At 45.7% G+C, this 14,030-nt stretch overlaps 1 protein-coding gene across 5 annotated transcripts in view; it reads left to right on the top strand.

Annotated features, from left to right (window-relative positions):
* Positions 1-14,030, top strand: part of AMOTL1 (angiomotin like 1) — a 96,597-nt gene that overhangs the window by 47,227 nt on the left and 35,340 nt on the right. For all 5 annotated transcript variants that reach the window (XM_068930442.1, XM_068930445.1, XM_068930444.1 and 2 more), the window contains one exon: positions 13,307-13,595. In XM_068930442.1, coding sequence (XP_068786543.1) covers positions 13,307-13,595 — 289 coding nt within the window. The remainder of the gene's footprint in view (positions 1-13,306; positions 13,596-14,030) is intronic.

The following is a 14,030-nucleotide window of genomic DNA, read 5'->3' as shown; positions in this document are numbered from 1 at the left end:
AGCAGGCAATGCAGCCCGGTGGCGTTAGATATGCAGCATGGCACACCAGGCTCCGCAGGGATTTTTAAATGGACTCAGCAGAACACGTGCTTTGCTCATTGAATCAGCATTTTTCAAGAGCTATAAAAAAATCAAACCAGCTCCTTTTACGTGGTGCTTAATCTGTCTGGGGGCCGAAACGTTTGTTAGCATACTGAATTACTGTAGGAATCCCGTTACGCTTCCTGAGACCATAGCCTCAACTTGACCCCATTAGAGTCAAGTTCATATAGTTGTTTCTCAGCGTAAACAGAGATTTTCGCTTAGCTCTTAAAAATATCGTTTTGCTCTGAAAAATTACACAAACTCCGGACAGCGAATGCTGGTAATCAAAACACATGTTTCGCTGGAGGAACGCCAAGAGCGTTCCCTGGCGGGAGGGACGGCGCAGCAGGCGGCAGCGCGGGCGCCCTTGAGGAGCAAGAGCTGAGCTCGCACCCGGCGCTGCACGCGACCCAGTGCTCTTTCCAGCCATTTTGTAATATTTGCCAAAGCAACTCTCTAAACTTGCCCATTTGGGAACAAAACTGTAATTCTTCCAAGTGCTGAAAGCTATGATATTCACTCCCTGATTTTATGCCTTAAAAATTTTGGAAAGGATGAGCTGGGGCTGGGAACGCGGGCAGCTGCTCCACCTCTTCTCCGTGCCTGTGCTGTGACAAAGAAAAAAAATGCAGACACCAACTTGTGCAGCAAGTCAAAGCCTAGAAAACCTTTGGGGATTTTGGGGTCAATAAAGGCCTAATCAGACAACTTCCAAAATGAAAAACACCGACTTCCACGTGAGACAACCCAAGCCTTCCAAATCTAGCAAGGCTGGCAAAATATTATTCCAAGAAGTCAAAGAGTGGTGGGATGAACCAGAGAAGCATTTAAATTTAAGTACAGCAGGAAAAACACCTTAACAGAGTGGTCCCCTCACCGACGACGTAATCCCACTGCGGGCTGCTGGCAGCCCCATTAAGTCACGCCTGGGGCCAGCCTCTACCTTCACATCCGAGCAGGCAAATCTCAGCAGGATCTGCGGTGTTTGGCAGAATCCTAGCAGCTTTCAGGAATCGGTTCACAGGAAGTAAACACTCAAGATTATTTTTAATGTGCTTGGAATAAAACCTGCTCTCATGCAGAGGCCCAGTGCAAGGGGCCAAGCACCATAAAAGTCCCGTGGAAGCTTTGTTTGGAAGATTTAAGTAGGACGTAAGTGATGTGTACACTTTATATAGCCCTCTTTGTGAAAGGAAGAATTTCACCACACTGGTGAAAGTATCAACTGATAACAAGAAAGGTCTGAAATAGAGAGAGATGCCTCTTTCGCTCAGAATTAAGCTTTAAATGGAGTTTTCTGATTTTTTTTTAGTTTGGGATTTTGAAGCTCTTGAGCATATGGGGCTTAGGTGAAATTAGAAATCACAAAAGTAGCACTTTGCACTCTTAGATAAAATACTGTAGGCCAAATCTCATTTCCAAAATGTTTCTCTTCCATGCGAATTACAAAATATGAAAAACAGAGTTCTGCAGAGGCCCAGCATGGTATTTCATTTCACTACTGAAATACAGGACTAGCCCATGAAGTGGACTCTAGTTTAACTGGATAAATATGAACGTTTCTGGCTTTGCATGCAAAAATAAATTAGGTCAGATCGTGAAACTGAGAACTTTTAAATATAATATGCATTTTCTAAGTTTTCTTAAGGTTCAGAAACGACCAGTGACTGGCCCACGTTTTACTCTCTGTCACAGCCAGCGAGCACTAACGACACCTTGGTACACCTAAAGAGATGGCATCTGATAGATTATGGGCCCTGATGCCCAGGTAGAGATGCTTTGAATTTACACTTGTGCTCTGTGAATCTTGTGCCATTGCCCTGCAAAACGACTGTGGACAGGGAAGGTGTGGCTGTGTGGGAAGCGAGACTCTTGGTCTTGCTAGCAAAGTGGTGGTCTTCTTCCTCATCTTGGGCTTTCTTCTGTGATGCTTTTTTGGTGCAGTGACACCAGCCTTTCACAGTAAATGGTTGGGCACACCGAAATACTCAGCACTGGTGTTGTCCAGGCTTGTTCTTAATTGGTAAGAACTGATTTGGTTTCTTCTCCTGTGCTATGCCACAGCTCGTAACTGGCCCCATGAACTGCAGGTTCCCCTTACGGCTCTGTTATTGGGGAAGATTTGAGTGACAAAAGCCTTTAGAAAGTGGCTGTAATCCCTACGTGCTCATCACTTTTCATTTCTCCCACTCTGTGAGTGCATTTCAGCAAGGCTTTTTGTGCTGCTACGTTAAACAAAAGCCAACATGCTCTGGTGCTTCGTTGTATGATTCACAGGACGGACTCGTCCAGGTCTAGAACGCTCTCGGTTAAAATACAATTTCACAGAATTGCCTGTTCCCCAAATACTCATCTGTATCAAGAGTGTTAAGATAGATTAGCTATCTGGTGGTGTTAGCTGTCTCTCTGGCTAGAGGATTCATCATACCTTCCCGAGAAGAAGTGAAGGAGTGAAGAAGCTGCAATTAAATGAGTAAGATGCCCAATCTAGGAGGCATCTGCTAAACATCCCTCAAGGAGAGCTGTGGGGCTGTGTTAAGCTGTCCGGTTACTTCCCAACATGAACGGGTGGACAGCAGCTTTTCTGTGCCTCTGCCATTACTCAGAGTTTTATCATTTAACTGGGCTCTGGGAAGACTTCAGTTTGTTCTTTGGCTGGGAAGGAAGATGTTGATAAAAGAGATGATGTTGGGGGGCTACCCATTCTCATAATGTTAATGGAAGAGTAGGGTTTGGAGATGCTTTTTTTCTGTGAGGTGAGAAGTTCCAACTTTCATCTAATCGGGAGGCCCTGGAGGTAGGGAGGGAAAGCAGCTAATGGAAATAGAGCTTTACCTGTGGTCACATGGCAATCACATACCCCAGCATGTCCCTTCCTCTCTTCTGGACAGTACCTGTCTGGCCCATCCAGACACCTTCAGCACAGGCACTGTGCAAAAGGCTTCTCCCCTTTCATAACAGAGAGGGGCAAAGCCTGAAGCAGCTTGATCTGGAAGAGGAACCCATGGATATGAAGGATGGAAAAGACCTAGGGTCACTAATCTCCCCCCTCCCCCCCCCCCCCCACATCTAGTCATCGTGTGATGAAGAAAATGTGGCTAGAAACCCGCAGATATTGGCAGGAAGTTGTTGAAGGGGATATAATAACTGCAGCTGCTACTTAACTTGCTTTTTTGGTGTGTGTGTGTTTTTTTTTTTTTTCCAAGTGTCTGGCTTTTAAGTGAAAACTCCCTTTATAATCACTGCTGTCAAATCTCCCAACTTTACTCTAAATCTCCAGATATGTGGTATTTTCCTGAAGACCTCGCAGAGTCATGTGATGCTGCAGGAATCTCAGCTTTCACATAAATTAGATTTGGTGACCTCTGCTTTATGGATATCACGATTGCAAAGCAGAGCTTGAAGCCTGAAGCTTAAAAGGCCACAAACCAGAAGACAAATAGAAAAGAAACCAATATTTATTCTTATTTTAAGGTGTCATTATTTTTAAGGCAGTCGCATGATGCTTGGGGCCCTGACTCATGACTTCTGAATGCTTTGTTTTGGCCAAGTGTAATAATCTTTAAAAAGCCTTTCCTTTCCTAGATGCTAGCTTCTAGAGTGTAGCTATTCTTGAATTATGTCTTTGCTAACTTTCCTTAGGTGCATGTTCAGAGAGGCACAGACTGTTAGCTACAAAGGACCTTGAAATAATCTAATTTAGTCTTTTGCACGACACCCTGAATTAACTCCAGTTTGCAAAATATTCAGTTCTGATGATTAAAACATTTTCCTGCTGTGGAGAATCCATCACAGCCTTTACAGACTTGTTCCACTAGCTAATTGCCATTTCTGGCAAAGATTTGCATCTTAGTTTTAGTCTGTGTTTTCTAGTTACTAGTTTGGATTTTGCTATGCCTCTGTTATCAGATATGTGTCCCTCCTGTTGCTGCTCAACAGCATGCTCGGGTCACCTCCCCTCTTCTTCGACGCGTTACATGGATAGAGTCAGGAGCCCCTTAAATCTTTCACTATTGTCAAAAACTTTTTTCTCCTTGTGGAAAGGAGAACAGCACACGGTATTGCAGTACCAGTTGAACCGGAGGCAAAGTCAGATGTAGTATCAGCTCTGCAACGTGGCTCACTATTTCTTGTTTATGTATGTCATAAATACTTGCCATTTCAGACATTGTCACCCTGGGAACTCACCATCCATCCCGTTATCCATTAAGACATGTGAGAGTAGTTGCAGCCCATGACAGAATTTCTTTTTACTATAGCCTGCCATATTTATTCCTGGGTGGATGAACTTATACTCGGATCTGTTCAAGTACATATCATTTCTTTGTGCCCAGCTTAAGCAGTGATCCAGATCACTCAATGCAAGTGATGAATGCTTTCCATTGCTACCCATGGCCCTTGTCAGATCCTGGTAACTCTTGTCTAGAATGATTTGTTTCTCCGCACCGTTAATAAAAAGTGCGTTTAATGCGAATAAGGCCTTGAACTGGAAACAGCACTGGCTGGTGAGGATTCTTCACTCGCTGTTACATGCAGAAGTCTTTCCTGCAGGCACCTTTTAAGTCACTTTTAATTATGGTTTCATCTATGGGTTTTTAAAGTATAAAACTGAATAATGGATTTGGAACGTTGTAAAGATAATCCCATTTTTTGTATGCCTCGGAACTTCTATCTATGCCTGGATATAGAAGCTCATATTTAACTGCCAGAATAGTATGTGGATTTTCTGGTTATTTGTTTATTAAAAAAGCCCTACATTACTGCTGTTTTGAGATAACCGATTTATATTTACTCATTCAGCCACATGTCTGTGGCTGCTGAAGGGGTGACAATGAAATCCTTTCATTGCTCTGAGGCACTTTGATAACACCAGTACTTTGGCAGCATGGCAGAGCTGATGGATGTCACTGGGATGGGTACCTAAACTCCAACATCAAAGTTGACTTCTGCTGATTTTTCTTTGCAACTTTAACACAACCTTGAGCGTTGTTCAGAAGGCCACACCGCCAGGTGATGTGGAAGCTGACAGCGATGAGTGATGTAGGAAGTGTGAAAGACTGCAGGCTGTCCTGGATGCTGTTTAAGATTGTAGCACTAGGCACTCCAGAGGAGCTTTATGGTGTGTCCTTCTGATCTAAACTATCTTTCATTAACATAAATGAAAGAAAAACGAAGCCATCCCAGCAGTTTCAGTGATGCCGATGTCATCTGCCTCCCCCCTTCTGTATTACTCTCCCTGCTGTTTCCTCTAGAAGCGTGGAGGGAGACGAGGTTCAGGAAGGCACCTTTTCCTTTGCTGAAAATCCAGTAGGCTTTAGCAACGCTGTCTATACTAAACGTGGACCCCTGCAAAGAAGAAATATGATATGCTGTCCCTCTCTTAACTATGAAGAACAGGGTTTAACACTGTTTTTTCAGGAAGTTTTTCAAAGCAAATGAAATTTTCCCCTGCAAATCCTGACGTAGGTGCTCCCCAAGGTCAGTCCAAGTTTTTCCGTCACTAACAAACAATAGTGAATTCTGGGGTCTTGAGTCCAAGTCTGCAAAAAGGTTTTGAAAAAAACCTTTGTGTTTACAAGATTCTGGAACTTTTACTTATTTGTTAAGCCAGGGGATTCCACAATGACTATGTGTGAACTGTGGAAAATCTTCTTCCATTTATGTCTTGACTGTGGAAAATCTTCCTCCCTTTCTGGCCATATCAGCATTTGATAATGGGAAAATATATCCATCTTTCCTTGCACCATGACCAGCAGACTGCTCTTACCGACTTCTCCGTGATCCTGTCTTCCTCCCACATAGCAACATCACTGATGCCTCTAGGACTAAGTTATCCACAGCTACAGAGAATAGCATTTAAAGTCTGCTTCATGACGGCTGAAATTGTACCTGAAACCAGATAGACACCTAGAATGTGAGGTTACCATCCAGACTCAAGGCTCCCAATCAGTGGACATAAATAAGCACTTTTATAAACATTTTATTGTCATTGTGAGATAAAAGTAAGTCTAAGGTAGCTTGAAAGACTTGCACCGCAGAGTTGCTTGTTTCTTTTCACTGACGCAGGTGCAGCATTTGCTGTAGATGTGTAAAGTTGTGAGGGGAAGTCCATCTTTGAGAGCTGAACTAGGCCAGTCTGCCCTAGAGGCAAAAGAAGGCAAGCCGTTCAGAGAAAGATAAGCTAAATAGGTAAGAGGAGGACATTTTAATTATGAATGTAAATGTCATGGTATGCTGGAAATGAAGTCCTTACCGCACTGGCAAATCCTCCCTGTAGGGAAGAGGCCTGTGTTGTACATATAGCAGTGCAGAAGTGGACTTTTCTTTTCAGAACACTTACAGGCATTTTATTTTCATTGCTTCCTAAAACGGACCTATTTTACAGAGCAATAACACTTCTGTATAAACCATTTCCTGGTGGTCAACAGCAAGTGGAGTTTGTGATTAATTGTCCTCTCAGGGTTTCTTGTTCCTCCACACAACTACAAATTGCCAAAAAAAAAAGTCCTCTGTGATGGTCGTTCTTGCTCCCAGGGGTTCCAGTCCCACAAGTGTATTAAGACAATGTCTAAATTTAAAGTTGTGGGGGGCCTTGTTGCATTCTGAATGAACAGCAAGGAAGGTAGGTCCACAGCCAAGTACTTTGTTGAACTTGGATCATTGTTAAGACATTACATAGGCTGCATAGCAAGTTGTACCTCACTTAATGAGTGCAGTCCATGAGCAGGGTATCCACAGGTTCTCTTTTCTTCTTCATAACACGGCCCTGGAAAGGCTCACTCTCTCTCTGTGCTGCTCTCTCCATCCTTAAAACCTTAACTATTTTCTTTTCTTTCTATTTTGAATTACAGAAGTAAATTGAACTCTATTGCTAAAATAATACTAACCCCCCAAAATTCTAAGTTTTCAACACTAACGTTGCTGAAGGTGTTGAGGAAGTATCAAAAAAACATAATATACCACCGTATCATGCTTTTAACAAGAATAATTTTGAATGAAAATGTGTTTGGCTGGAAGATTTTAACCTCCTCTAATGCAAACTGAATTCAACATTTAAAGCAGAGTAGAAGCATTTGAGAATGCTATTCTTAATATATTAAGTCCAAAGACACTCAGGATAATCTTTATTCCTTTGTTTATTTGGAGTTTTACATGAGCACTTGGATGTGAACTAAGCTGATGTTATAATTCTCCTATTTCTACAGATGTTGATTTGTTAAGATGAATTGCTGTGTTGGTTTTATTGCATATACACTCAGATTTTACATTTGGCTCAATTAGTTACATAATTAAATTCGGACAATGAAGCAAGTAAACAGAAAATCAGACACAGTTAAACCCCATAATGTTTATTACTCATACTTAAAAGGAGTGATGTAGATTGTACTAGTACAATTTCCAAGATGGAAAATGCTTTCGAGATCTTGTGCCTGATTGCTGTTACAGCATGCAAATCATTAGTAGCTCAAAGAGTGATTTGTAATTGAGGAAAATGGAGACACAGGGGATCCCTCCTCACTCCTTAGTGTAAAGCTAGAAAGACTGAAGTGTATGTGAAAAAGTAAAATTGATTAGAAGTTGAGATTTCCCAAAAGTACCATATCAGGAGTTCCTGCAAGTGTTTAAAGGGCTTATATACAACAGCAAATTACATTGCTTTATAATGAAAAAGAAAAACAGGTATACCTCCTCCGGTTTAGATTCAGAGGTCAATATAAATTGTGTTATATTAGTGTAAGCTTTTCCCACAAAGAAGTGAGAAAATCTGTATCTGTGCAATTCACCTTTGTACTAGAATAATTTTGTCTAGACAGTTGGGCTTTTACTTGCATAAAATCAGCTGTGGCTTTTATTTTGGAAATGACAAACACACTCGCACTTAGCTGAATTAATTATCCTGGTAAAACTCGCACTTAGCTGAATTAATTGTCCTGGTAAAACCTTTTAGTGTAGACGAGCTGTCAGATGCACTGAAGAGGTGCAGCTTGCTTGGCTGCATTTGCAAACGCTGGCCAAGCACATTTGGCGTTGCAAGTGACATTCACTTGCTCCGCTGTTCGTGACGTTCTGTATCATTCAATTTTTCAAGCCCCCAAAAAACCCCCAAAACCCTCCAGTCCCTGACAAGTGCAGGATCGGAAGGGTTTCTTGCCAGCTTTTACACTCTGGGAACCATAAAGAAAAGGGCATGGCTTGTGACCTGGCAGGAGTGCCTCAGTGCATGGTGCAGTGGACCTGGTGGCCTCCTGAAACGGTCTCTGGTAATGAGGGATCACTGGGAAAGATGGTTCCCGTGATTTGCGTTATGAGCAGTGTCGGAAGGAAAGCTCTCAAGAAGGTAAATTAGGAGGGTACAGCCAGGAGCTGAGTCTCCATCTGGTGTAAATCATTGTCCTCTTCAGAGAATCACAGATGTTGATGTGGAAGGAACCTCTGGGGATCTTCTAGTGCAACCCCCCTGCTCAAGCAGTGTCACCTAGAGCAGATTGCCCAGGACCCTGTCCAAATGGCTCTTGAATATCTTCAAGGATGGAGACTCCACAACCTCTCTGGGCAGTCTATTCCGGTGCTCTGTCACCCTCATAATAAAAAAGGTTTTCCTTATCTTCACATGGAATGTACGTAATCTTATCTTAGGTAATTTGGTGCTGTTGGATGAACCACGTCCACGTTTTTGGTGGACGGCTAACTTGAACACATCTGCTTCTCCCTGGCGGAGCTGGGCGTGGGCGCCTGGAGCAGCCCAATCTCCATGGTAGTCATGGGCTCCTACCTGCTCCTGGCAGTGGTGGCCCTGGCCGCAGGTGCTGGGGGGAGAGTGGGGTTCACGACCAAGTGCATGGAGGCTGGCACCACTTCCCAGGCCGGCACCACCCTGGGGCGATGCTGAAACAAGGGCCTGGCCCCACAGCTAGCAGCCAGCTGGTTGAGGGGCTGCAGCAGGACTCAACCCCAGTGAGAACTGCCCGTTGGCACCCTGCCATCTCCCTCAGCTCTCCTCCTGAGCACCCCACACAACTCCTCCGTCCACTCGGCCCTTGCACAAGCATTGTTTTGGTTTGCTTGCAGGCTCTGGAAAGCAATACTGCCGCGGTTTAAACTTGGCTGACATTTTGCAGGATATCTTTGGAGCGGAGGGAGATGCATGCTTTAGATTTCATGGCTGTGGAGTTGAGAACCGGAGCCAAGCAGCTACGTTCTAGAAGAGCCCTTATGGCTCTCGTATTAGGTTACATCTGCTGACGACCCGTAACCCAGGGCTGTCTCATCCCCCTGAACTCTGAGAAGTTTGAGTGTATCAGGAATTTCCCTGGATTAAAATGTTCTAATCCTGAAGATGTGTACAAGTGATCAGCACCCAAAATCAGAAGCTGATTTCTTGCCCGTCTGTCACATGGGTCCATTGGCACAGGTATTTCAGCCAGTGGCGTATATCCTTTTGTAGGTCCAGCTCCTTTAGGGGAAGAAGCTCCTGCCTGTCACTGCCCCACATGCCCTCCAGCGTTACAGTCCCCAGCAGCTAAGGTGACAGAAAAAGCCTGTGCCCGTGTCTCCAGCAGTTTGGTTCAGTTTGGCTTATTATTGTCCACAAAAGCAATGAACTCCAGAGGAGGGCAAGGCTGAGAGCTTGGAGCAACTTCTCAGATGCTACTGGTGCCTGGGGATCTGGCGTTGGAGTCCCTGGACTCTCTGCTTTCAGAGAATTTCAGGGGAAATGAGGGCCCCCTTTGTTTTGCAGCCCTGGACTTCCCTAAATACTGTCTGAGGGCCTTGCTGGTCAAATACATCGCCTGGGAAGTTAATGCCGAAGTGGGCACGCTCCTTTTCTGGTGATACCACTGATGCTGAAAAAAAAAAAAAAATGCAGTCCAACATACCAAATTGATGGGATACGCTCCCCCTTGCAATGCTCCTCCTTCCTGCTAAGGCAGTGTCAAGCACAGGGGCAAATCGTTGCTACCCGCTGCACTCAGTACAGAAAAAAGATCCCTTGCAGCGTCTTCTCCCTGCTGACGTTACTTCGTCTCTTGTGGGTCAGGCTGGGTCTTGGCCCCAGGTAGTGTGCTGTCCAGCAAGGGGGGTTTTGCATATCTGCTGCAGTTTTCCTTCTCCTGTTTCTCTGTGTCCTGGCATTACTGTTGGGTTGTATACTGCCGGGATGGGGTGGGGGAGTGGGGACCAGCAGGAGGAGAGTTTTTACCATCGGTAACAGGGCAGAAATACAGCATAGCTGTGCAAGCTGACCTGCTGCCCGCTGTGGGTACTTCACGCTTTCCTCAGCAGGGGCTCATGTGTTTGTGAAATAGTAAATAGAAGATGATCTAGAGGAGATTACGATATAAAAAATATTAACATGAAGATGAAGTCAATGCAGCAGGTAGTCTCAGGAGTGTTTACCTTTCCTCTTGCTTTCCTGCTCTGCAATGTTTCTTAGTGACAACAGGTTCTGTGGCCATAGGTGTCATACAGCACTTCCCCGGCTTATTATCCTTGGGAAAGTTTTATTCACTTTTTGTAGAAGTTTAGCTCCTAAGTAATTAAGCTGCATCTCTACCAGGGAAACAATACACTTAAGGGTCTTCCTGGGGTGCCTAGCCCAGAAGGTCCCTGATATCAAGCTCTCCTAGCCTGGCTGGTATGTCCACGCTGCCCACAGGGAGTGACCCCGTGCTGCACTCCTCAGCTGGCCCAAATGTCTACTTTACCGGTGGAGACAGAGCCTTCGGGACGTCTACGATGGGCTGGTAAAAGCAGACTCAAGGCAAAGCAAATGCCACGTAGGTGGCTCCATGGGCAGGGCTGGCCAAAGCCAGCTGCTGCAGGGAGCCCACGCGAGAGAGATGCTGAAGTGCGTATTGACAGGGTGCAGCATGTGAGTCTGGGGTGGTCATAGGCTGATTGATTGCTGCTTTTCGTTCCGTTTCAGTCCTTTTCTGTGCCAAAGCGGCTGTTTTGGGCAGAGAAAGAGGGCCAGGATGGGCATGCTAGACTCTGTATGCTCTTTCATTCTGGGGGCTGCAAAGGCTATATTTGTTTTGCATCTGTTTGGACAGAAAATATTGCTGAATTGCCAGCTTTCTTAGCCATTGTGTGACTCAATGGTAACAAGCTTGTTAGAGTAGAGATGTTAGCTTTTAAGGTAGGATTTTAAAAATGCATTCACTTTTCATTTTGTTCTGCTGCAATCAAAGACAGTGACAGGTTATTATCATTGGGAGTAGAATTAGGCCAACATGGAGAGCTTTTGAAAAACCCACTTTGAGAAAACTGTGTAGGCTCTGAAGACAGCAGTAATCATATTTATTATGTATTTATATAGCACAAAATTACCTGTATAAAAAAATATCATTCAAAGATTTGTGAGACCAAATGGGGTAAATACATCCTGTAGTTAGATCTCCTGCCTGGCATAGGGTACAGAAATAAAGGCAGTGATGCCGACAGCAAGCCTAATAGCTTGTCGTTAAGCTAGAATATTACTTTTAGAAAGTGCTTGATTGCAAGATTTCAGGTGTGGAAGAGCAGGTGGCGTTAAGCAGCTGGCTCATTTTGTAGCCATTGCAAACTGGGTTCTGTTCTTTGATAAGCTCCAATCTATTACATGACATATGAAAGAGCCCTCCACTGTCAACTCCTTCAGCATCTCTGCATTATGGCTTCTATAATGCCTCCCCTTTTCTGACCGTTCAGCCTGGCTCCCTGTTTCCCCTCCTGTTCCTGGAGCTGACACTGTTGTGTTCATGTGGCAAGGCCAGTGAGGCATGGATCTGAGCTAGCTGAAAATGGACTGCTTTTACTTTTCCATGGGTTAGATTTTGGCTGTCTCACTTCCCTGCACTGACCTACAGCCTGGACAAGTGAGGAGCAGCGTTGGCCCAAGGTAGAGCATGGGTATGGGGGAAAGGGGCTGACGGAGGCCATGGTGTCAGGAGAGACATTTGGATCAGCCCTATTTGCCATAGGGCTGACCCTGAGATGTTAGTGTAGGGCTTGGGAGGTTCCTGCTCTGACACAAGTGTCCAGTGTGGCCAAGGTTGTGTCACTTAGGCCTGCGCGGTGCAGAAATATCTGAGTCAGCTCTATGCATGCTGGCTTTGGCAGCTAGGCCAAGGAATAGCTTAGCCTCTGCACCGTGGGGCTGCATGGCTTTGTTTACCCTGGCAAAGTTTCAGAGGTTCAGGTTGACCTCATTGGATCTCCAGGCTGCCTCTGGTACTGTGGGCAGGGTTAAGTACGTGGAGAGTGGCATGGGGTCTGGTATAGACAAGCTTTGAGCTTCTCTGCCCTGAATTATCCTTTTTACAGTAGGGATGATCTCACTTCTCTGGCTTGCAGGGCGTTGTGAAATGCAGGACAGATGTGAGGTACTCAGGTCACAACCGGATGCCAGCCTCAGGGTTATCCTCAGTCTTCAAATGTGTTCCTGCATTATTCTCCAACCACTGCAAACTTTGTGATGACTCTCTTTGATAGATTAAAGAGCCCTCCGCTGTCAGAAAGCCTAGCCCACAAATAGGTTTGCATAGACTGTGACTAGCTTGCTTCTTAACCTTCCCTGATACAAGACTGGGGCGGGTGATGGATGCCATTAGCTGTCGAGTGACATAATGAGATCTTGCACTGTAAGATGGCTTTCGTTGTTCGGTGTGATTGATCAGGGCTGTCCAGCCAGTGGTTCTGCAGCAGCCCTTCTCTTTGCTCCTTGCTAAAGCTATTCAGGGACACTGCTTCACTCCTGTCACTTCCTTTCGTCTCCTAATTCAGCCCATCAGCCTCCCTGCTCGCTCCAGGCAGAGACGAGCAGGCAGGGACTGATTTTTGAAGGGTGAGTAACACATCCTTTGTGTCTCATTAGAGTCCATGGGCTTCAACTTCTCCGTGTTGGGGTTTGTGGCGAGGTAGGGGAGAGGGAGTCTGGCAGAGTGCTGCAGTGTTAGCATGCACGTAGGTAAAAAAGCTATTTTCAGCTCAGCACTTCTTTTATCCTTTCGTGCCAAATATATACATCGCTGTCAAGAATGGGCGAGGAGAAAATTTACCTGGTTACTGCTGTGATATTTGTTATTTAGTACCGACTAGAGACCAGAATCATGACCATACAGTAATAATCCTGTTAATAAACCATATAGAAACTATGCAAACACTCTTGCTCTCTAGCTGCTTAGTGCATTTTTGAGGATGCACCGATCTAATGCCTCCCCCTGCGCTTGCTTCCCTGCAGCCGACAATGCCAACCACCTTTCCTGTCGGCGCCAGCGCAGCAGCACAGCCCCATGTCCTCACAGGCCTCCTCTGCCACCGGCCCCCTGCTCTCAGGCGCGTTGCCCCCACTTCCGGCTCCCGTCGCTGCCCAGCCCGCGCCGGGCACGCCACCGGGCCAGCAGCTGACGCCAGACGCCTTCGCCATCGTGGAGCGAGCACAGCAGATGGTGGAGATGCTCTCTGAGGAGAACCACGTGCTACGGCAGGAGCTGGAGGGCTACTATGAGAAGGCGGATAAACTGCAGAAGGTACGTGAAGGGCAACCACGGGCAGAGCAACTGTCTTGGCACTGCTTCAGTTGACATCTACAAGCTGGTCCGCATGGCCAGGTTGCCTCATGTCACTGCACCGGTGGCATGGTGGTGGCAATCTGTAGCTGCTGCCCCTCCAGGGTGGTCCCAGATGTCTAGTCCCATGGCATGAGGCCTGTGCCCTCCTCTGCCGTTGGGGATGCAACGGCAGGGCAGCCTGTCAGGTGTGCTTCTACTGGAGACTTTGCCCTTCCATCCTTCAGCATCAGCCTTGCAGGAGTAGCCTCTATGGGGCAGGGTCTGCTGCTGCGTCCTGCACCACTTAGGCTTGGCACAGAAGCAGCGCTGCATGCAAGGAGCATTTGAGCCAAATGTGTCCTGAGCAGTCTTGTTCAACACAGTATGCTACAATTATGCTCCACCCTCTTTAGG

This window comes from Struthio camelus, chromosome 1 (genome assembly GCF_040807025.1).
Source record: "Struthio camelus isolate bStrCam1 chromosome 1, bStrCam1.hap1, whole genome shotgun sequence".
Classification (NCBI taxonomy): Eukaryota; Metazoa; Chordata; class Aves; order Struthioniformes; family Struthionidae; genus Struthio; species Struthio camelus.
Note: the sequence above shows the minus strand (reverse complement) of the source record. Positions and strands in the feature narration are given on the sequence as shown.